General features: G+C 45.0%; 1 protein-coding gene across 1 annotated transcript in view; it reads left to right on the forward strand.

Annotated features, from left to right (window-relative positions):
• Window positions 1-1,509: 1,509 nt before the first annotated feature.
• UMODL1 (uromodulin like 1) overlaps window positions 1,510-24,556 on the forward strand; it is a 58,765-nt gene continuing 35,718 nt past the window's right edge. Inside the window, exons 1-8 of the mRNA XM_075173084.1 lie at window positions 1,510-1,585; window positions 6,399-6,641; window positions 17,473-17,634; window positions 18,110-18,216; window positions 20,164-20,356; window positions 21,320-21,460; window positions 22,261-22,380; window positions 24,130-24,384. Of these exons, the coding sequence (XP_075029185.1) occupies window positions 1,510-1,585; window positions 6,399-6,641; window positions 17,473-17,634; window positions 18,110-18,216; window positions 20,164-20,356; window positions 21,320-21,460; window positions 22,261-22,380; window positions 24,130-24,384 (1,297 nt within the window). The remainder of the gene's footprint in view (window positions 1,586-6,398; window positions 6,642-17,472; window positions 17,635-18,109; window positions 18,217-20,163; window positions 20,357-21,319; window positions 21,461-22,260; window positions 22,381-24,129; window positions 24,385-24,556) is intronic.

Raw genomic sequence — 24,556 nt, forward strand, 5'->3', positions numbered from 1 at the left:
TGGGGTTTTTAAGTCAGATGGCATCCTCTGTACAGCCTACAGCCAGGGTCTCCCTGTTGCCTCCCTGTGCTGACAGGAGATGTGAATGGTGGACCTGCAGGACACAGGCTGACTAGACATCCTGGTGCGTGCAGGAGAAGGGGTGCTAAGGTACACATTCTCCTTAGACATAGCAGAAATATTTCCAAACCAAAATATATATATTTTTTTTTTTTTTTTGGGTGAAATGTTCTCCTCTACCCATTTTCCCATTTTCTGCAAAAACATTTTTCAATTGAAGTTTGGGCAAGCCTTAATTTTCCTTTTTTTCTTCTTTTTCCTTTTTTTTTCCTTCTTGATAAGCTTGATATTTTATTTTCCAAGCCAGAAAAACAGCTCACAAGTGCCTCGACATTACATGGAGCCCTGGCTCTGCCCTCCGCCAGAGGATCTGAACCATCCAGCAACTCCCCTGTTGGCTCCGCATGTTCTCCAGGGCCCCAGCTCTGCTACCTTGTGCTAACACGGTGATTGCCTGACAGTGTTTTACAGAAGTGATATTACTGGTATTCCGAACATACACAAATGAGAGAGTTTGTGGTTCTGGCTCCCTTACATCTGGCTCTTTCATCCACATGAAATTGTCTACAATACTGTAATGTGTATTTAAGTGCTGGTCTGAACATACTGCCTCAGCTTCAAGAAGTGTACCTGTGATTTTCCATGCTTCAGTGTCAGCTCCTCATAAAATATCATATTGTGTTTACTCCTTTTCTTTGCGTGAGCCAAGTGATACTGCACTGAAGTTATTGTCCTGCATTGTAAAGCTGCAGGCACATCTATCTTGGGAACATGCCTTCGTGATTTACACAATGAAAAGAAAGGGATTTTGGTTTCTCCAATCTCCTGATTCATGCCCTGCCTAATAAGGTTCTTGTTTGCCTAGCATTGCTGTGGTTTATGTGATGCTGAAATTGCAATGAGATGAGGAGCACAATGAGAGCAGCTAGTGAAACAGCTTAAACTCAGGAAAACCCGTTGACATAGACGTTTGCTTTTACTCTTGGTTTGTTTTCAAAGTACAGAATTAAAGACCTAAAAAATAGTATCACCTGATGTGTGGACAGAAGGGAAATTCAAGATGCATATACCTGATATTCGCGGTATGTAAATCTGGCTCCTACCTGTCAGGTGTTCAAGGTGCGAGAGGGAATAAGTGCTCAGAAGGATAAACATGGACAAACCCAGCAATTTTGAAATGCCTTTTTCTCCAAATGAGGCGGGGAGGGGGGGCCAAGCTGAGCAGGTAGAAGAGGCAGGTTCCTCGGGGACAGCGCGAAGGAGAGAGAACTGGCAAAATTCCCACCGGAGCCTCTTTGTTTCTGTTGCCAGTAGTTATCACCCACCTGCAAAAGGTAAAAAAAGAGAGCACCTTTTCCCCTAATCCAAAAGCCTGCATGTAAGGACGATCGAGCTCTACTGCCTTGGAAACGAAGCGATAAGAAGGGCTTATCCAGGACGGGCGATACAATGACCAGGATCACTCTTATTTCTGTTCTCATCTTCTGGGCAACCACGCGGCAGGGAAGGGGAAATGAAATTACGGGTGAGTGATGCAAACCTGGTGAGAGGACCAGGGCTGTTATGTAGGACAGCTTAGTTTGGATGTGGGATACATTTGAAATAAACCGGCCAAGGTGGCCACTCTCCGGAGAGCTGACAATGTCTCGGTGACCATTTAAGAATCCTCTGCCGATAATTAAACAAAGAAAATCTGACCAAGCCAAAATATAGCCTTTGTCCCCAACTCTTCACCCCCAGGCCTTGTCATTTCCTTTGTGCCAGAAATGAATGAGTAGGATCGCTGCTTTGTGTTCAGTAAAATTTTTATGAAAATTGTCTTTAAAATAAACTTTTGGAGGAAATTATGTAGAAATTTCCTAGAGATGCATAAAATGAAGCTGTAGAAGACATGTTTAACTTTCATCTATGCTATGGGCTGTAATTTGGAAAAACCTAACCCAATTGCTATGTTGTAACTGTGAAATTAAATCCTAATTTGCTCTTAATTTCTGATTTGATTTATTTAGATGAGAAAAGATAGTGATTTTTGGCTGCTTTTTGTTGCATTTTTTTAATTAAGTGGTTTTGCAAGTCTCAGTTAAAGTACAAACCATATTTCTTAAGGCCTTGCAGACTTTTCCGTTACTCTGCCAAAGTCACAGCTGCAAAAGAGGTTTCTACAGATTGGGGGTCAGCAGAACCCCTATTCTAATGCCATTTAAAGTCAACACCATTGACTTTAAAAGGAATTTGGAATACTCAGAAAAATCGAGCCGTTAATCCATTTTTCTTCATGTTTCGGAGCCTTCGCCTTTTAAAGCTGAGTTTGAACCTGCCCTCTGTGAACCTGTTCCAAAAGATTACTTTTAAGGTTACGTCAAGACAAGAAAAGGGCTTGTCCTTGGCTCTTGCTGTTCTCCAGTGAGAAAAGATTTTGCAGATCCCAGCTCACAGTGGCTTTTCTGGCACTTGAGCAGTGAAGTTTCCAGAATTGCAGCTAAGTCTGTGGCATAAATGCTATCAAGCATTTTTTATGGCTGATTTTTTGTTCATACTCTCAGTTCTGATCTGGGTTTGACCTTGAGTTATAAGCAGCCTGCTCCTACGCAGACTTTCCTTTCTGCCTTTCCTCTCAGGATTTGTTTCTATTAATAAAGTGTTTGCTTTAATTGTTTCTGCTCTTGCTTAACATAATAAAATTTATACTTTCCCTGACAGTGCTGAAAGCTGGTGGTTACTGAGATAAAAACCTGAAGTCCAGAGATGATAGGCGTAACGTAGCCCTATGTCAGGTGACTGCCTTCTCCTGCTTTGTGATTGACTTCGGCTTTCTGTTGCTGGAAACAACAGTATTTTAATTCCATTTGATAGTGCCATAATCCCATAGATGGGGGTAATGAGAACAGAAAGCCAATTTGCTAAAGAGCCCAAATTGATCTAAGCCACATTGCTCAGCAGGAAACTGCTGTCAGCAAATAATTGAACTCTGAGAGTGTCAAAGCTTGTTTTAAACTGGGTGGAAGTGATGGATGATGGTAAGGTTGGTGGTGCTGCACCTTTCCCTGACACCTTCAGTCTAATCTCTTCCAGCGAGGGTATCTTTTTGTACTGCCATAGCCATATCTCAAACCTTCTCTTTTGGCTTTGGCAGCTTCATTTTGTACCTAGTATCAATGTTTAAGTATGAAATATGATTTCATATCTGCTCTGACAGCTGTAGCTTCTAATTATAAACTGTGTCTAACTCTATACCATTTTATTCTCAGTTTCATACCTGTATTTATGTCGCACATTGCTGTAGAGCCTAAGCCAGCTCAGCTGACTCTGGAATTTTTAGCTTTCCAGTGCTATGTCCTCACTACGGTCGCAGTTCTGCACGGACAACACGAATCTTCAGTGCTCTCCGTACTCAGTTGTTCTCTTCCAGTGTCTGCTTTGCTCTAGCCGTGCTAATACGTGAGCTCTGGGGAAATGGAGGGATCATAGTGACAAGGAACCAGGCTGAGCTCTTCTACCTTACCTCCCCTACCTCCCTCTAACATAATTTTATACTGTAACAGTATGATTCCTTAGTGGAATAGTTTCTTTTTCTCGTTTCCATAGAACAAAATTTGTCCTGCTCCTCCCACTTTCCCTGATCACCAATAGATGTTTGTGCACTTTCTCCAGATAGAGGCTAGGTCCAAAATGATTTGGGTACTCTTTCCATCCCACTTAGGGTATTTAGCCATTCAGGTCCCAAACTAATGAAAAAAAAAAGCTGAAGCGAGGTTCGTGCCTACATGTCTACATGTCTAGAAGCATTTGCTGGGGTAGGTATTCTTGGAGCACTTCTAACATGTGGCAAGGGAATGCCTTACAAAATGCAATGACAGCTACCTGTTTCTTGTAAGGCACTTGTGCCTTATGTGAAGTGGTAATCATCAAATGCATTGGATAAAAAGCAGCCCTTGGTCTCTGATTTCCGCTCCAGAACCCACATTTGTTCTCTTTTCCCCTCTCCCAGAGGGATGTCCTAAATTTAACCAAGGGTGGGAGGCCACCTTATTTTCTTTGACTCACTTCACCTTCAGTTCCCTCCTGCGCCGTGACCTACGTGCCACAGCTGGGTATGGGCTGTCATGGTCCTGGTCAGATCTCTATCCCAGCCATTGGGGTCCTCTCCTGGGTCAGGCAGGGTATGGGTTTCAGCCCCTCGGCTTGAGAGAGGCTGGGTGTCTTCCTTCCTGCCCCTCATGACCATCTCCTTTCACTCTCTTCTTAAGGGCAAAGAACAGCCCTGGTGCATTTTAGTGATGTGAAGGACTTTCAGCTGCTGTCTCTGGAGCTGGCTTCAGGGACCGGACACAGAGGTGCCCTGCTGGAGGCTGGGGTGGAGGAGGAAGCAGGGATGGGATTTCCAGATATGGCCTTATTCTTGATATTTTCCTGCTGACCTGCTCGAAGCGGCAGAACGGGCTCCTTGGAGCCTGCAGTGAGGTCTCTTGCTCTCACACGCACCCTCTGTAGCACGCCCTGGCATCAAACTCTGCCTTTTGCTGCAGGATGAAGGCACAGATGGGTTAGGCAGAGCAGGGATGGATTCCCAGGGGCCCAATGTTCTCCCTGGGTCTGGTCAGACACGAGTTATTTATAGTCGAGAGGGGAGGCTGGGGGTGGTCTATGGTCAGTCCCAGCTGCCTTCTGCTTCCTTCTGCTCTTCCAAAGTGCCCTTGTCCGCAGGGAGGTGTCTGCCTCCGTTTGGGACTGCTCCAAGCAAATCCATGTTTCTTCATGGCCTTTTGAATATCTAAGGCAGGGGATATCTTTCAGGCTGTTCTTATTCGAGCAGTTGCTAGGATTAGGGCTGGAGGAAGACCTTCTGGGTGATTTGGTTGAGCCAGCCTGAGGGACGTATTGTGGCCTATGGTATCTATCCCATGCTTTCTTCTGGAGTGTCCTTGCACTACAAATGGATCATCCTGTTCAAAGCTCTTCTACCAGCCCTGTTCAAATTGCACAGGTATCTTTTGTTTAGCTGGAAAGCTGAACATGATAAAAGCACATGATTCCTAAGAACCTGACATTTTTTTTTCTTGAATTGTTTTTACATGTTTCATCTTTTCAGCCAAGAGATAAGCTGTACAAATAAGATAAGCTGTAAATATTTTAATTGTATGCTGTTGTTGTGTATACTATGTTAGCTTCAGTCTATCTGTTGACTGGCCCTGGTCCCCTCAGAGGTCTCAGAAATAACAGTCCTGCCATACTTGAATCCCTGCAGCTAATCCACATTTATCCTTATTAAAGTTTCTTTTGCTTTGTCTAAAGGACGATATAGGCATTTTAATTCTATCCCATCTATTTCCCAAATGGGACACAGGGTGACTCAGCCCCTCCGGCTTCTATAACATCTCATTAGGAGACAGCCTGATATCTGTGACATGATTGTAGGTTGCTTACTGCTAATTCTTAAACTCCATCTGGTTTTGCTGCTATTGTTGTTGTTGTTTGGGTTTCTTTGTGGTGTGGTTTTTTTTCCTGCTCCTGCTCAAGTATTCCAGTTTCAAGTAAAGCATGTAACAAGTTCGCTCCTCATAGTGACTCTTTTCAGATCTCCAGAAGCTGAGTCCCATTCCCAGACCCACGTGAAATCATGTAGTTAATGAACTTATTACTGACTTTGTTTATACTGAAGTCAATGAACCACAGCAGCTCTCAAAGGGCCTGGTCTAATATGGTCTGCTACAAATGCAGATAGGCAACATAGGAGCTCCAGTAATATCTTTTGTATCAGATACCTGAAAGTCCTTCCCAATGATGCATGAGTACCCAGTTTTAGCCTAGGGCAATGTCTGAAGGATGTCTTATTCCAGACATCTACTGTGACTCATCTGCCCATGGTTCCTCGCCCTTCATTCCCTTTATTGTCAGCGGAGAAAGACGAATACTTTGGCAGCGTGAGCCTGGAGCGGACATCTAAAGTACTTGGATGACTCTGCCCTGGAAGTGTCTATTCTGCTTTACTGTTAATTTCTATTAATGTGTATTAATTTCCTTTATACTTACTTGAGTTAAATTGCCCTTTTTCTGCCTTGCACCTGAAGGCACTGAGAGCTCTTTGAATTTTCTGCCAATCTGCATCCTTTTATGACTGAAGTGATGCCTATGACAAGCAGTCACTACTAATTCTTTCTTCTGTCAGTTTTCTGAAGTGATGTTCTTCAGCCTTCCTGGAAATCATTCATCTGTGTTGGTTCTGTCCCCGCTTTCTCATAACAGTATTTTTAACTAGATACTGCAGGGAACTTATGCTCTGGGGTGACAAGTTAGTGCTGATCCCTTTCTTTCCTGTTTTTTTTTTTCTTCTTCCCTAGAAAAAGGCCTCTCTTTGCTAGGGTACCATCTGTGCAACTATAACCTGACCAAAAATGTGTTTAAAATGGTTGCCTACCAAAAGTCCTATGAGAAAAGCACTTCCTGTGGAGGGTGGATACCATGGATGGTGTGTCCCCGGACGTACTATAAAACGCAGTATCATACAGTTGAAGTCCCTGAAACCATCACTCTTACAGATTGCTGTGAAGGATATGAGCAAGTTGGACTCTACTGCTCTTTAGGTAAGTTTTACTCAGATTAATAGTTGAAATAAATGTCTGATGGAAGAGGATTCACTTAAACTGAGACATGTAAAGGCTTAATTCAGTCCTGGGCAATAGGTTCCTGTTCACTGACATCAGTGAGTCTGCAAAAATCTACAGTAAACTTGGTCCAACATGGTAAGGAGTAGACATGAAAGACTAATGCTCCTGATTCTTGCTCTTTGCCACCCCTAGTCACAAATTCACTAAAGTTCCAGGTGGGCATGAGGAAGGCACCTGCTTGTTACCTGTACAAGGGCTCATTACTTGTCCTGGTTCAGGCCAGTATCTGTGACGAAGTGCAGTAACTCACGTAGCCTTGCCTGGTGCTGTGTCTGCTCTGAGTCTGCTTGCATTTACAGTAGGAACTTTCCTCTCAAAAGTAATTCAGGATGCACTAGGATAACATCCGCTTTGATTTGGAGCAGGGTCAGTTCCCAGGATGCAAACCCAGTTTTGGTGTTAATTTAAAACAACCTGTAGCCTCAGGACAAGTTGGTACCAACCTCTTTCCGATCAAAACTACATTAGGGCCCATTTTCTCAGGGCTTCCTTGGTTACCTAGGACTATGTTGGAGGACTGGAAACTGGTGAACCTTTTGGTGGATCTGATCTAACTTCTGAGTTTTAACAAGACTCTACTTGGGAAGACTTAATCATCTTTGACTCAAGATAGAAGCTTTTTCCCCTTCGCACATCAGGGCTACCAGTTGTTAACAAGAAATTGCTAATTTTTAACAGAACTCAAGTCGTAGGTGGAAGGGATTCCTTGGGGAAAAGGAATTTTTTTTTTTTGTTAATGGATAAAGCCACATGTTTATAAGCTGAACAGGCATCTTGGATTAGCTAGGCCAACACTGAACTGTTCCAGCATCCAGAAAAGTTCTGCAGGACATAATTTTGTCTCCAAAGTATGACTTTGCATTTTCTCCATTTCCCCTTTTCAAGTTATTGTCCTGGGAATTTACATAGTCTCAACACTGTAACAAAAGATCGAAAAGGAAAGGTCCTATTGCAGCCCTGGTCCTCGCTTTGGGTCATAAGACTTGGGTGACTCAGTTCTGTGGGAATGTCCCTGAACCTGCTCCTGCATCAGATCATATAACGTGACATGAAAGGGTATGAGCCGTATGTCTTGTCATGGGATCTGTAAAGAACAATGTGTTCATCCTACTTTTAAGTGGCTTCAGAGCATTGGAAAATGAACCTCCAAACAATTTTTGCAATTTTCTCAACAGTTACTAGTAGGATATTGTGTGTAGCAGGAAAATTCCTTTAACAGAAAGATGAGTGGTTGTGTTTAACAGAAGTGGTCGTTGTGTTTTACTTGTTCTTAAAACGATTTGCTAGAGAAGAGGAATGAAAGCATAATTAGATACACATCATCCCTCATTTATTGTATCCTGCAATTGTTTGGCTCTATGGCTGTTGTGGAGCGTCAGCCAGGGCAAAATTTGACCTGCAGGTTACAGTATGTCCAGGCAGTCTTCTCAGACTGGCAATGGACCCACTGTTGATCATATGTATTTTCCAAGCAGCAGTTCCATGCTGGGGAAAATCTCCAGGAGATCTAATTAGTGTTGAATAGTCACTTCAGGAAGGTCTTTTTGATACACATGCAAGTGCATACATGTGTGCACAGATGTATCAAATGACAAGGCTGAGAAGCAATCGGAGAAAATTGCTTTTTAATTCTGTAGTAGAAGGAAATAGCGGTGTCAGCTAAATGTTGAAGAGTCACTAGCTAGTTATGGTTGTCTCTATTTGCACAAGAAACTCTATGAGTAATCAGGATTTTCAAAGTGTTTCAGAACTTCTGAAAATGAAGACCATCTTCTTAGGCGGAAAAAAAGGCATCCTGGTAACTCTTTAAATATTTTTTCCCAGTATAATTCCATGCCTTTTAAAAATATCTCTGGGGATATTTTAGGCTTGAGAGCTGTTGTGAGTTTATTTAATTTAACATTAACAAATCTGTAAATCTCTTGTAAAGCTTAGCTGCAGAATTTCCGCTCTGCCCTTGCCACGTTGTTGATGGACACTCTGGGCAGGTTTGTCCATGAAATACTGTGGTCACCTTGACTCTTCCTGTCAAAGTTAATTTGGGAATATTTTAAACCATAAAAGGATTTGTATGGCTTCTAGGTGACTTCTATGTTTATATTATTCCGGTATCTTTGCTTTTCAGGGCATTAGTCATAAATTCTGTGAATGGTAATGCACTGTCTAGACACAGTCTTAAATAAATGATGAAAAGAGAAACTGGAACTGCTGAAATTACTGCACAGCATGCTGTTGAACTACTGTTATTTTCTTCTTGACGTTATCCATGCTGGCATGCTCTCCATCCTGCTAGGAGCGGAAAGGTTTCCGTGACCTTTCACGGTAACCTGCTCCTGGCCATTCCCCACCTTTTCTTCCTAGAAGGAAACATTTACCCCTGCCTGGGATATGGCAGGCCTCGCTTTTCTTATTTCTTTATTGTTGGGGAAAAAATGTCTATATCATTAGTCAACTTGCTCTGGTAGTTCTCTCTAGTTGCCCATCAATCCATTAGGATAGTATCACACACACACACACAAATGACTTCAACTTTTTTAAAATAAAAATTGCAAAGTTAAGTATCTAAAAGTTATGAAGTGCTAGAATTAATTATAAAGGTAGAATTATAAAGGTAGAATTAAATAAAAACAATCTTTGTTTCTTCTCTTTGTGCTTATGCTTGCAGATTAGTAAACTCTTTTAATTACCTGATCCCACACTGCCTTGCCCCGAGGACCACGTTTCCACGTGGTGCTCAGGGACAACGGAGCCCCTCTAAGGAGCTTCCCAGCAGCGCATCATCCTGGACTCCGCATTCAGTGTGTGGTTCAGTGCTCTGTTGAGCCTCTCTCTGAACATAGAATTATTTATCACCTCTGGAGGTGAATCCTGGGGCGATTCACAGACAGCAATTTGTCTTCACGAAGCCTGCGGGAAGGGAGGGAGGTTCTCTGTCTTTCACAGCTGGGCAACTGAGCTGCAGAGAGACTGAGATCAAACCGTTTTGTGTGCCCACCCTCAGACACCTAGGGTGCGGTTTTAATTTTTCTTAAAATTTATTTTGATTTTGATTTTCAGAGTGCTTAGCGCTGCCTTTAACAACTCGCCTGGTTGGATCGCAGAGTCTCGTGTCCTCGATGGTGACTGTGAGCAGTCCCTGGATTGCTAAGCAGGTCCCAGAGCTGCAGGTCAGGTTCCTGGACCTGCAAAACCCACGGCTCTGAAAGGTTGTTACGAGTATGTTGTACGAGACTTGTACAGGAATTTCTTTTAGGCAAAGACAGGGTCCAATTCTCCAGGCTAATTTCCAGCCTGCTTGAATCAATGGTATGGTTACTTCTCCTGGTGAGTGGTTTGCTGCCCATCTTCCACCTTACTGCATAAGATGAAACCAGAGAGCTTCCTCATCTGCCATCTAACCCTGCTTGATCCCCAGCCAGGGAGCAAAAGAGTGCATCAGCATGTGATGAAGGCTGTTTTTTAAGCACACGTGTACAAAAATACGGTGAAATAAGAAGGCCCAGACAACCTTAATCCTGGAGGTTCTTAACTGGAGAGCACTTGATTTGCAATGTTAAGGCCACACTTTAATTAGGGTATGCTTTGTGTGCATAACTTCCTAAGGTTTTCAGAAAAACAACTGTAAAGTAAAAAACCCTTCATTTTAGGTGCCCAGGTAGCCCCCTCAGCGGGGCTGGGACCTTTCAGAGCCTGCGTGCAGATGTTTGCACGCTGGGTCTAACCAGAGCAGCAGGGAGCTGCAGCACGGCTGTCTCTACTGCTTGGGCTGTCACCAGAAAGTCATGGGACAGTGGTGTCACCAGGGGCACGCGGGCAGCATTGCAATATCCCCCAGGGTAGGAAGGGAGGAATCTTACCCAGAAGCAGGTGTCTCTGGCTGCCCTGTGGTTTGGGTCCCTTGTGTGCCCCCAGCAGCCACAGAAATGGGATTACGGGTGTCGGAGGGTACGTCCCTGCCAATTCCCCGTGGTGTCTTCTTATGGGCCTCCTGTCCGGGAATTGTCTTGTCCCTTTTTGAGCCAACTGAAGCTGCCAGTCTCTGCACCCTCCTGGACTGACACATTGTAGAAGTTCAACCCCCTTTGGGTAAAGAAGTGCGTACTTTTACCCGTTTTATTGTGGGCTTTGGTGAATACCAGCTCTGCTTTCACCTTACTCCCCATCTTTGGGATTTTGTAAACCTTGATCGCATCCCCCTCAGCCTTCTCTCACAGCAAAAAGTCCCAGCCTTTTTAGTAGTCTGATCTTGCAAGTTTTCTGCTCCATTCAGTTACTCAACCCGTGCCTTTCCCATTAGAATCATAGAATCAGAGAATCAATCATTTAGGTTGGAAAAGACCTTTAAGATCATCAAGTCCAACCGTAAACCTAACACTGCCAAGTCCACCGCTAAACCATGTCCCTAAGCACCACATCTACACGTCTTTTAAATACCTCCAGGGATGGTGACTCCACCACTTCCCTGGGCAGCCTGTTCCAAGGCCTGGCCACTCTTTCAGTAAAGAAATTTCTCCTAATGTCCAGTCTAAACCTCCCTTGGCGCAACTTGAGGCCATTTCCTCTTGTCCTATCACTAGTCACTTGGGAGAAAAGACCAACACCCACCTCACTACAACCTCCTTTCAGGTGGTTGCAGAGCACGATGAGGTCTCCCCTGAGCCTCCTCTTCTCCAGACTAAACAACCCCAGTTCCCTCAGCCGCTCCTCACAAGACTTGTGCTCCAGGCCCTTCATCAGCTTGGTTGCCCTTCTCTGGACACGCTCCAGCACCTCCATGTCCTTCTTGTAGTGAGGGGCCCAAAACTGAACACAGTATTCGAGGTGCGGCCTCACCAGTGCCGAGTACAGGGGCACGATCACCTCCCTGCTCCTGCTGGCCACACTATTCCTAATACAGGCCAGGATGCTGTTGGCCTTCTTGGCCACCGGGGCACACTGCCGGCTCATGTTCAGCTGGCTGTCAATCAGCACCCCCAGGTCCTTTTCTTCTGGGCAGCTTTCCAGCCACTCTTCCCCAAGCCTGTAGCGTTGCATGGGGTTGTTGTGACCCAAGTGCAGGACCCGGCACTTGGCCTTGTTGAACCTCATACAGTTGGCCTCGGCCCATCGATCCAGCCTGTCCAGGTCCCTCTGCAGAGCCTTCCTACCCTCAAGCAGATGAACACCCCCGCCCAACTTGGTGTCATTTGCAAACTTACTGAGGGTGCACTCGACCCCCTTGTCCAGATTGTGCATGAAGATATCAAACAGCGCTGGCCCCAGTACTGAGCCCTGGGGAACACCACTTGTGACCAGCCTCCAACTGGATTTAACTCCATTCACCACAACTTTTTGGGCCCTGCCATCCAGCCAGTTTTTTACCCAGCGAAGATTACCCCCATCCAAGCCGTGAGCAGCCAGTTTCTCCAGGAGAATGCTGTGGGAAATGGTGTCAAAAGCTTTACTAAAATCTAGGTAGACAACATCCACAGCCTTTCCCTCATCCACTAAGTGGGTCACCTTGTCATAGAAAGAGATCAGGTTAGTCAAGCAGGACCTGCCTTTCATAAACCCATGCTGAGTGGGCCTGATCACCTGGTTGTCCTGCACATCCTGTGTGATGGCACTCAAGATGATCTGCTCCATAATCTTCCCCGGCACAGATATCAGGCTGACAAGCCTGTAGTTCCCCGGATCCTCCTTCCGGCCCTTCTTGTAGATGGGCATCACATTTGCCAACTTCCAGTCAACTGGGACTTCCCTGGTTAGCCAGGACTGCTGATAAAAGATTGAAAGTGTCTTGGTGAGCACTTCCACCAGCTCCCTCAGTACCCTCGGGTGGATCCCATCCGGCCCCGTAGACTTGTGTATGTCTAAGTGGTGTAACAGGTCACTAACCATTTCCCCTTGGATTATGGGGGCTTCATTCTGCTCCCCATCCCTGTCCTCCAGCTCGGGGGGCTGGGTACGCCAAGAACAACTGGTCTTACTATTAAAGACTGAGGCAAAGAAGGCATTAAGTACCTCAGCCTTTTCCTCATCCTTTGTCACTATGTTTCCCCCCGCATCCAATAAAGGATGGAGATTCTCCTTAGCCCTCCTTTTGTTGTTAACGTATTTACAGAAACATTTTTTATTGTCTTTTACGGCAGTAGTCAGATTAAGTTCTAGTTGGGCTTTGGCCCTTCTAATTTTCTCCCCGCATAACCTCACGATATCCTTGTAGTCTTCCTGAGTTGCCTGCCCCTTCTTCCAAAGGTCATAAACTCTCTTTTTTTTCTGGAGTTCCAGCCAAAGCTCTCTGTTTTTCCAGGCCGGTCTTCTTCCCTGCTGGCTCATCTTTCGGCATATGGGGACGGCCTGCTCCTGCACCTTTAAGATTTCCTTCTTGAAGAATGTCTAGCCTTCCTGGACTCCTTTGCCCTTCAGGACTGCCTCCCAAGGACTCTATCAACCAGGGTCCTAAACAGGCCAAAGTCTGCCCTCCAGAAGTCCAAGGTGGCAGTTCTGCTGACCCCCCTCCTTACTTCTCCAAGAATCAAAAACTCTATTGTTTTGTGATCGCTATGCCCAAGATGGCCTCCAACCATCGTATCACCCACAAGTCCTTCTCTGTTCACAAACAACAGGTCCAGTGGGGTACCCTCCCTAGTTGGCTCACTCACCAACCGTGTCAGGAAGTTATCTTCCACACACTCCAGGAACCTCCTAGACTGTTTCCCCTCCGCTGTATTGTATTTCCAGCAGACATCTCGTAAGTTGAAGTCCCCCATGAGAACAAGGGCTAGCGATTGTGAGACTTCTTCCAGCTGCTTATAGAATATTTCATCCATCTCTTCATCCTGGTTGGCTGGTCTATAACAGACTCCCACCATGATATCTGCCTTGTTGGCCTTCCCCCTGATTCTTACCCATAAACACTCAACCCTATCATCACCATCATTAAGCTCCAGACAATCAAAACACCCCCTAACATACAGGACTACCCCACCGCCTCTCCTTCCTTGCCTATCCCTTCTGAAGACTTTATAGCCGCCCATTGCAGCACTCCAGTTGTGCGAGTCATCCCACCGTGTTTCTGTGATGGCAACTATATCATAGTTTTCCTCCTGCACAATGGCTTCCAGCTCCTCCTGTTTGTTGCCCATGCTGCGTTCATTGGTGTAGACGCACTTCAGTTGGGCTATTGATCTTGCCACCTTTTTGGGGGCAGAAGCCCTAATTCCTATGCGACCGTTCTCAGGCACTTCTGTGGTTTCTAACACATCCATAACCCTTGCGTCTTTGCTGCCGCATGGATCTCCATCCCCTACCTTCACTGAGATGGCAGACTGAAGGACCTCGCTAGCACACCCATCCCTCAAACATTGGCGTGCCTCCCCCAGGCTTATCTCTACTGAGCCTGGTTTTATCCCTTTCCCCCTTCAAATCTAGTTTAAAGCTCTTCCAACGAGCCCTGCTAACTCCTGCGCAAAGATCCTTTTCCCCCTTTGAGACAGGTGTACCCCATCTGCCGCCAGCATGCCCCAGGGGAAGCAGGGGTACCCAAAATCGCATCCGAGCTGCGGGCTCACCAGAGGCCCCTGCCAGCTCTCCACCGATTGCCAGTGCAAGTGCCGACGGGGCAGAGCATGGCCACGTTGCGGTGCTGCTGGGGGGATGAACCTGTTGGAGGTGGCAGTGGCTAAATTTCATTAAGTTAATTCTGAGCATGCACAGACTGATTTTGTGCTTCGAAAGCCATGTTCCTCCATGTCCAACAGTTGCGTCCTTGCCGAATTTCAGCCCATGGCTCCTGAATATATTCTAGTGAATAATATGTCTTTTCAGGGAAAGGTATTAAATATTTGTCAGATGCTGAACCAGCACGTGCCCTCCATCCCAGTTAACTCCCAGAGAGGCAATTGGGATAGAAAGCATTCATATGAGCAGGTAAAGTCTAGCAATGCTCAAAGACCCCCAAAACAGGGTCATGTAATTAAAACTGTCAGTCTGCCTTTGTAACAGGCTTTGCCAGGAGCTCTTTCTATAATATCATAGATTTGTCTCCACCTTCTGATGCCTGAGACGAATGCAGGGTTTTGGTCCCTGGCTCTGCTGCACCCTCTGGGTGAAACCCAGCCCCTCCAGGTGGAAGGAGAGAGAGGAAGGTGTTTACGGCCAAGATAATGGTGTCCCTCAGCACCTGTCTCCTGGGAGATCCCCCCACCCTGCGGTTGCAGCAGACCTGGCAGCTCTCATGCGGGCAGGCTGGTAACTGAGCTTTTGTTGCTAAGCGCTGGGTGCTGCATTTCTGCTTCTGTATGTTTATGCAAATAATGGAGGAGAAAAGCCTATACTTTATCTGACTGACAGAGGAGTTGGCTGGCTTGCTCCCCAGTGCTGGCAGTGTTGCTTGGTAGGTGACTGTCCCCAAGATGATAGAAGTGGAGAGCATAAATCAAATTTTCAAAGTGCATCTGTACAATTAGGCAGAAATGTGATGTGAATCCATCTCTGTTTCCGCTGATGCGAAAATGATGACCTTTTGATTTTAGATAAATGGTTAGTGTGGCAGTCGGCCAGGATTCAATAGTGTTTTCTGAGATTGCATGTGACTCATTAAATCTTTTACACCGCAGCTAAACATGCCAAAAAAAACCCCAGTGGAAAAGCTGCTTTGAACCTCAAGCCTGCTTGAACTGCACCTGAATCTCAGAGCTGGAGAGATTTAGATGCTTGTGTCAAGCTTACCAAGATCCACCTGGTTTGAATAGTGAGGAGCACTGTTGATGTACTAACACAGGGAAATCCCTTGGTGTTCGTGTCTGTGCACGCTCCGGGTGCGAGAAGCTGCTTAGGCTCTCTGCCCGGGAGGCTGGGACGGAGCAATCTCGTGAGACTGGGAATGTGTGGGGGACTCATCTCAGGGCAACTGAGGTTGTATCACACATTATTGTGGCTTTAGACTAGAAATTGGGAAGAGGCTTTCTAGCGGTAGGACCCGTTTGGGGGAATGGCCCACAGTGCCAGCCCCAGAGCCAGAAGTAGAGGTTCCTGGTCCATGCTGGGAAGCAGAGTAAGACTACTGGGGCTTGCTGGACCCAGAAGTAACTTGAGTAAGATTGCACAGGGTTGATTTTTTTTTCTCATCCACTGCAAACCTAGGCCTATGATGCAAAATGAACGTTAGAGGCAGAGTTGGTCCTGGGGAAGACTAAGGAGGGCAAGGGCCCTTGGTTTGCAGGCATGAAGGGGCCCACACTAGGCTGCGTTAGGTAGCAGGGCAAATCCTGCTCCCTGTAGTGCAGTCAGCCGTTTCTTGGGGTTGGGGATAGAGTTTCCTAATTTGCTGCCCAGAGTTCCTGTGGGTCTAACACCAACTCTCTTTGAAAGATGCTCACAGCCCTGTGAAAGCGTGTTCTCGTTGGCTGTGTGCACACAAAGCGTACACACACAGTGTATCAAATAAAATATAAAAGAGTGTGGGAAAGTGCTGTTCCATGTATTGTGCATGCAAATCTTTGAAATTACACCTGCAAGTAACCTGCATGTGCTGAGAGGTCTCAACTCAGTGCACTGTTCTCCAGCTTGTGGGTTTTGGCAGGTTTTTCAACGGAGCTATGGACCCCCATCATTAAGCTATACTTACTTTTCTTAATTACCTTTCAGAGACCCTTGACAAGCATGCTTTGGGCCACCAAAAAGACACAGACCATAGTCTTAAAACAGACTACTACTTAAAAGACACAGACCACTGGTCTTAATAGGCTATTTCTTTATGCAAGTATGACTGCATGTCCAGTGGATGACTTTAATTGCTCGGTAATGGATCAAGACTTTGTAGGATCAAAAACCTTTAGGCATGAAATGAATAGAAAAGAGGAATCTTTTAGGTTGATTGGAAAGACTAGAGCTGAGCATTACTTGGAGCTATGTTTGAGAGCGTGGGTGAAAACAATGTTCGTAGAGCTTAGAAATATTTTCTCTTTTCCTCCAGAGAAGAGTATGTGCTGGCATTGAGCCAACCCTTGGTTTGGGATGCAGTAACCGTCTGCCTTAGCTGCCCTCTCTGCAGGGCTGTCCAGCGTGGGCTACCAACCTCCCGGGATGGCTGTCTGGCTGATATAGAATCATAGAATAGTTCATAGAATAGCTTGGGATGGAAGGGACCTTTAAAGGCCACCTAGTCCAACCCCCCTGCAATCAGCAGGGACATCTTCAACTAGATACTGGAGCGGGTGCTGCCAGGCTGCAGACTACGGGCTCAGTTCTGATCTCCTGCCCCTCTCTGTAACCCACTGAACTACCCAAGAACAGCATTTTGTCTCTGCTCTCACATAACATCTTCAATTGCCATAACTAAAGGTTAACTTTGTCACAACAAAAGGTTAAATGAAAACTCCCGATTTCTAGCTTAGACGTTACCTGTTTCCTTTGATCATTTTATATTATTTGGATCAGTCATAGCTGACATCAGGCACATTTTCTGTTTTGCAGTGCTTCAATGTCTCCACATTCAGAAACTATCTATCTATCTATCTAATTATTGATGGAAAATTATAAATTCAAAATTTTTGTAACAGGAATGTCATGAATGAGACAAAAATCTGAGAACATTTACACTCTTGAAATAAAATAATGGTATTTTAGGCTGCTGTTTTCTCCCCATGAAGACTTCAGAACAGACTTGTAAAATGAGGAGGAGGTGTTTGCTGTAAATTAAATAGCACGATTTTATGGAAACAATTTTCTATATTTTTGTCTCAGAAATGTTTTTATTACTTAGCACTCAATAGATCCAGTGTATTTGCCTCAAGACCTGGTATTTGTCCAATGGAGAATATGGAAACATCTGATTATCCTTGCACGTTCGATACTGAATGTCCAGGCCTTAAAAAATGCTGCAACTCATCCAAAGGAGCAGGCTGTGTGGATCCAATGCCAGAGGGTATGTTACTGATAAACTCAAGACTGCTTCTAATAGAAATACGCTTTATTTTTCCTTCTGAGGGTGGGAGTGGGCAGGAAAACTGTTACCATAGCTCTTCATAAAACAAATATGGGAATCTGCCTTGGATCCATTCCAGGATATTCATTTTCAGTACTTGCACTCTGTGCTACTTTTGGCTGGGATAGAGTTAATTTTTTCCATAGTAGCTAGTATGGCCAAAACAAGCACACACCCGTGAGTGCTGATCCGCGGGTGCTGCGGCTCCAGTGGACTTTGCTCAGGTTTTTCTCCTTCGCCGGCGCCGCTGCCTGCAGCATATGGCGAACGAGGCCGTAGCTGACTCCTGTACATGGGCCCTTTGTATTTGCCAAGTTAAAGCTTGCTTTGGTTTCTCAGAGCCTTCCTATAGCTCTGTCGCTTTCTATAGCATCAGACCTGAGATGACTTGCCTCTTTTATTTTGTACGCTTCAGGAAGAACATTCTGGTACAATGTGACAGTGCTTGTGAAAATGGATTTTAATGAATTAATCAGAGTGGATTCCCACCTTCTGAATCATTCACGCCTTTTGCACTCCATGGTACGTACAAACACGAACGCTCCCATGTGTTGCTCGTTGCATCCACGTTTCTGTTACTCAGTAACCAGCACTTGCTCCAGCCCAGGAGGGATCTCGGAGTCCTCTGTGCTGGGCATAACCAGTCGCTTCCTCTTTGTTTCACCAGATGATTTTTTTGGGCCCTATTTTATCCCTAATTGATGAATGTCAGCCTCATTCTCAAGGAGCTCAAGAAACATTGATTTATCAGCTTCTTTAGTAAATTTTTCAGGTCTCTTCCGAGGGCAATTTAAAGACATTCTGAAATATAGGATTTTTTCCTGCTTAAGAATTGCTTGCTCCACCTCCGGCTCAGTTCAGTTTTGGGTCTATGACCAACAGGATTTCAAGACCTGCAAAGAGTGATGTTTTCTAATAAGGAGTTTTGAGTTACACCTTTCAAGAGACAAACCTGATCTATGGCACTGGGAACTACATGGCAGGTGGACTCAGCAGCGCCAGAAGTTTCACTGTGAAACCCCAGGATTATGGAAGGGGACTGTGTCTGGGTCAAGGGCATTTCGTTGTCATTCTTACCACAGAAGCAGTGCTGGGGGAGACAGCAGGGTGTTGCTTTTGCTGTAGGACCGAGGTTTTGCCTCGTGCATGGATTAGCAGCAGCATTGGCAACAACCTGTGCACAGCCACGCGACAGCAACACGGCGTGCCTTTCCCTATCCCCGACACGGCAGGTGGGAAGAGTCCGAGGCAACCAAGAAAAACACAGCCCTAGCACAGCCCCACGCTTCCCGAAAGGAGGATCTGCAGGAAGAACCAGGCTGCAAACTAAAGCTGCGCTCAGAGAGGGGGGCTCGCTCTGTCCTTGAAGTGGTATTTAGGAAATGGATTGATGAACTAGGACAAAGACCTTCCAGGCCATAAACTTGAAGCATTTCCCTAGTAGATACCACCATGCCATGGAGAAAACCATGGATGTGGCCTTTGGAATGTACCCAAGAGGGCGGTTCCCTATTTCCCTCCATTTTTATTTCTACTCCTCCCCAGTTTCCAGCTGGGAGTGGGCTAGTAGCGAAGGAAACCCTTCTCCCATCATCAACTAGCACTGATGGGCAGAAGAATAGAAAGTAGCAGTAGCATAAGGATGTTGCATGAATTTACTTTTTCCTCCTACCTGAATTCACCCTTCTCATATCCTAAAAAAGTGAGAAACCCTCGTCCTGTTGCTGTATAGTAAGGAATAGAGGGCAATGATCTACCAAGACTTTCATATCTTGTCTAAAGCAAGCTATGGCAAAGTCAAACACTCAAAAAATAGGAAATATAAATTGAAGCTTTGCGATGACCTCCTACTCAGAGGAATGTCTTCTAGGCCCTGCCTGCTCCACTGACTCGTAACGCTCAGCCCACCACCATGTCCCTTCTCTGATCCTTGAGTCGCAGCTGTGATGACTTGGTCAGTCCTGGGGTCTCTCTGTGGCTCTTAGTCGCAGCCTTCTTGCTCAGTCTTTGTTTTTCTTCTTTTTCTTTCTATTCCCTTTGCCAGCATTCTTTTTAGTTGCTTAAAGAAAGAAGTGTTGGACAGCTTTATTACAGATTAATTGTAATAGCATGTCTAAAGTATATTCTGTCTATTGAGGTTTTGATGTTTAAGCATTACATGCCAAAGAGACTTTTTCCTTATCTTTCTGGGTTGCATCCTCCTGCCTAAGCATTTGAGATCTGACATGAAGCTCCACATCTCCCTTAGCTTGGCATTACTGTCCTGTAACTGTGTCGTGAAATGTAATAATAAGAAGAGCCCACTTTGCATAAATACAGACCTAAATGTTGCCACTTTCCTATGGTTTCTGAATTGGTGCTTTCTACACTCAAATTATGATGATAATCATTGCATAGGTTATGCCTCTGGCATACAGTTGTGCTGATAAAGAAGTGAGATACCAAAGTGTTTGTTCCCCTGTTTTCCAGATTACTGGTGCATTACAGCCCTTGAATGCCTCTGTGCACCATATCCAGAGTAACCGTGCAGAAGTATACGCTGGGACAGTGGCCTCCCAGGTTCTCATTGGACTGCATCAGCCAGCTCTGCTAGCAGAGGTTTCTTCTTCCTTGAAGGACATTGTGAAGCGTGTGTATGAAGTGATTGACACGAAAGTGCAAGGTTAATTATTATAATCCTGTCACGGGGGGAAGCTTTTTCAGGGGGCTTCATCCATCTTCACTTGGGATTTCATCTGTATGACTATCAATTTGCTTTCAAAAATAGCGTAGTGAATCTTGTAAACTTTGCAAATATGGCCCTAACCAATCCATTATAGAATGGAGAGGGTTGTAGTTAGTTAATAATTACTTTGGAGTGAATAGTTCGGAGGGGAATACTCCTGCTTCCTCAATTAAATTTATTTTCTCCTACTAGCATAGCATAGACCATCTTCACATGAAAAATCAAAGGTGTTCAAAATTTGTATTAAACAGGCTCTTAAAAAAGTGTTTAAAGTATTCTTGGGAAACATAGTCTGGTTTTATAGACATGTATTACTTCCAATAGCTTGCATGAAACAAGGAGTATTTATAATCTGTTAATTACTATAGTGTATTACTACCTACTTTTTAAATGTTAGGTAAATATTTAAATATATTTGGTTTAAATTGTTTTAAACTACTTATTACTGTGTAGTTATCTGAACATTTTCACTCCTGAAATGCATCCATAAGCACCGTTGTCATCACTTCTTATTCTGTGTTTACTGTGTGTCTTATTCTTTGTTTTATCAAAAAAACTCAGTCCAACTTTCAGTGAAATCACTGGGTAGATCTCCTCCCTGCCGCTGACATTTCTTAGGTTTGAATGACACCCTGCAACTGTAAGCAAGAGCTGCCACTAACTGTCCTCTTATTCCAGTGAACTGGAGTACAAAGTGACAGGGTTATAGCTGAATGGGGGCTAGTTTCGGGGAAGAGCAGCATTCTGATTTCATTGCACCCATATACACCCAGAATTGCTTCAGTAGAGTTACTGCAGATTTACACTGAATTTATCATATCCAGAACCTGGTCTACACACATTGCAGATCAATCTTGACGTTGATATCAGTATCTATGCAAGGTGTGTTCTTCTTCTTAGATGTCAATGAATGTTCCTATGTTGAATTCAACGCTTGTCCTGAGAAAAACACCTGTGTAAATCTGGAGGGTTATTACAGCTGCAACCCTCAGCATCAACATGCAGATGTCAACCCTCACCAGCTGAGCCCAAGAGAGGAAGGTAAGAAACGTAGGTCTCACCTTGGGAAATACTGAGAATGCTTCTGCAGGACTTTGTGGTCTGTCTCGGGAGCCGCCTGCAAGGCAAAGGTTTCTGGAGCACACAGTGCCCCTTCTCCTGCTGTTGGGAGAAGATGCCACATAAGCCAGCTGTTAGCTCTTTCTGATTGAAATGCAGTGTCTCTCTTTCACAGTACCTGGCAGTTTCTCCTATCTCACCCTCAGCTTCCTCACACACCTGCCAAACCCTCTAGCTTCAGACCCTGACTGCTTCTCAGAGCAAGTCACTCGGTGTCAGTACACCTCCCCGGCCTCCTGGGGAAATGCAATTAGTGACGCTACTTCTGCATGAGCTCACCTTCCCATTTTGACTGCGTGACTGCAGCCGGGACTCCGTGGTTGTATAATCCCACCCTGGATTATTCAGGGTCCTCTGCTGGAGGCAGACGGAGTTTGGCAATGGGTGAAATAATACTTTGCAGTACCAGTTCAGCAAAATATAGAGGCGTGTACTGACAGCCCACAGACATCAATGGGCCTGCTAATAGGCTTAAAGATAATGAGATAAATAAGTGCTTGCAGATTCAATGCTTTAGTTAGAAAACAATTTTACAAGCCTTTAATCTCAAAAATTAAGATAATGTATTACTTTATGCTTTTGTGAGATGATACGTTTATTTTCATTTCTATTTATATTACTTCTATTGCTGTTTTTCAGCTGCGGAAAACATGAATGGTATTATTTTGGATTTTCTTTGTTAGGAATGCTTTAACTCTTTGATACTACTATTTTTCCCCTAGGCATGGCAGCATCTACTCCAAGTTCAGCGTTGGATCTCATTAACACTAGCAATAGCTCTCTGTCTATAAGTAATTCAAGTCTCTTGTCCATGACTTACCAGGCTACAGATGCTGGGTGCTGTAAGTAACCTTGAATTTGAATGAATATTGTCTTGCTTTTAATTGAGCCACTCTTTGATCCCTTTGTCCTGGGGCTGGTTGAGTTACAGGAGGGTGTTCACAGAAGCTGGTAATAGTTTTGGAGTGAATCTCCACTTATGGAAACGGAAAGAGGGAGGCTCCCCCAACGGGACGTTCTCACTGGGGTCTGTAGTGCTGTGACCAATGGAGAAGCCCCACTGTTATTCCCATGGCTACTGAAGGGAACGGGCCTCCTGGAAGTGGAGGTGGCCGCGCTGGCTTCCTGAGCCACTTGTGCCTGGTGAACCATTCAAGTGCAGGTCCCATCATAGGGCTCGTGCTGGATAATCCACCAGCATGAGAAGCATGCCAGTGAGGGCTGTGAGAGGCCAGCACCACTCACTTGCCCTGGACCCAGCTCACTACATGTCCCAGGCTTGTCCTGGAACAAGGTATGGGAGGATCTGCTGCTGACCACAGGAGCTCCTCCTGGCCACACCCACCGGGATGAGGGCCTCTGGCTTTCGAGTCCGTGAAGATGTTGGTGGGGCACATGAGTCAGGGAGGTTGGTCAAAGCTACTCTACAGTGGAGTTAGCCTTTGTGAATACTCTCCCTGCTATACATGATAGCTGTCTGAAGGACTATGGGGGGAACAAACCCCAGTAGGTTTGTCTTTATATGGGTGACTTCAGCACTTTCAGGTGAGAGTTATCACAATGCTTTTATAACAACATCCTGTTCTTCTTGTGGGAGGAAATAGCTTTAAGTAGTTCTTTGCCTAGTTCAGAGAGACAGGCTGGCTATTGTTGATCTTCATCCGCAACTTCTGATCCAAGCTGAAGCTAGAGGAATTAAACTGAAGTCCCTCTAGGTCGGGGGCCATATGGCTTTGGGGGTGTTTGGCAGCCACCTGGCTCAGAGGCCTGGAAACAATTGTGTCCTATTGAAACAATTTAAGAAAACAAACTTTTTTCTCAATCTAACCATTAGTATGAAAGAATTGAAGTTGTGGCAGTAGCATGCCATGGTCTCTAGGTTAGCGTGGGGGATGATGTGCATCTCACCTGATCCCAGCTGTCTACAGGAGAGGTGTCTAGTCTGGGCTCTCTCTAGTTAGTGGAGACAGACAGGCTCTGCTGGAAGGCATTTCATCCAATTTAGACACCTCCTCCTCCTTTGAGGAGAGGAATCATCTCTGAAGGCTCCTGTCTTTTCCCATTGACATGACAATGATTGCATCGGACTAGAGTGGCATAAATAGGTGAAACGCTGTCCAAGACTCTGCCCCCAGCCTGTAAAAGCTGGGGTCTGTGGGTTTTTTCCAGGCATAAATCAAGGCGGCTTTTGCCTGAAGAGGTGCATTTTGATGATTAAAGTGACAAGAGGCACAGCAGGTGTCAACATACGTAGAGTACACAGATTCACTATTCCAAACTTACTTCTGTTGCTCGAACCTGTAGCTCACTGGCTGATTACTAGTGCTACTAGAGATTCAACATGAACAGGTATAGTAAAAGGAAATAAAAAGAGTAAATAAAAAAACCCCAATTAATCACCCTAATGGGATGGTTCATGGATGAGGGTACCTGGTACTCTGAGATGGGCAGAATCTGTCCTGGTGTAATGTAAAAAGGAGCTTCCCCTATTGATTGTCAAAGTGCTTGTCTATAATGGATTTAGAATAGCACAATGCTTTAAATATGAAATGTTGATTTTTCTGTGATGACTCTTCCTGGGACTGCGATAGATCCCTCTGTAGTTAGAAACCACCGAATCTCCAGCGTTACCAGCAACAGTTTTGAAATGTCCTGGCATGTCACTTCTACTCTGAACCATACTTTCCAAGTCCAAGTGTTCAAGGGCAAAGAGATTATACAAAACTTGAAGACAGAGGAAATGAAAATAGATGTGTCTGGACTAGAAGCAGGTGTGATGTATTCAGTAGAGATCAGCTATGAAACCTGTGGAAAAACCAGCATCTCCCATCAAAACGTTAAAACAGGTAAATAGCTACTTTAAAATACATATAATTTTTTTTTTTCTCTCTCTGTCTTTCTCCACGCACTTGCAGTTCAGCAATGATCCATTTGGTCCTCCCTGAACTCCATTTTCCACCTCCTTCAGCACTTTTTCTCTCTACCCCAGCATTTATGCAATCCAGACTGTCAGGCAGC

Source organism: Calonectris borealis, chromosome 1, assembly GCF_964195595.1.
Source record: "Calonectris borealis chromosome 1, bCalBor7.hap1.2, whole genome shotgun sequence".
NCBI lineage: Eukaryota > Metazoa > Chordata > Aves > Procellariiformes > Procellariidae > Calonectris > Calonectris borealis.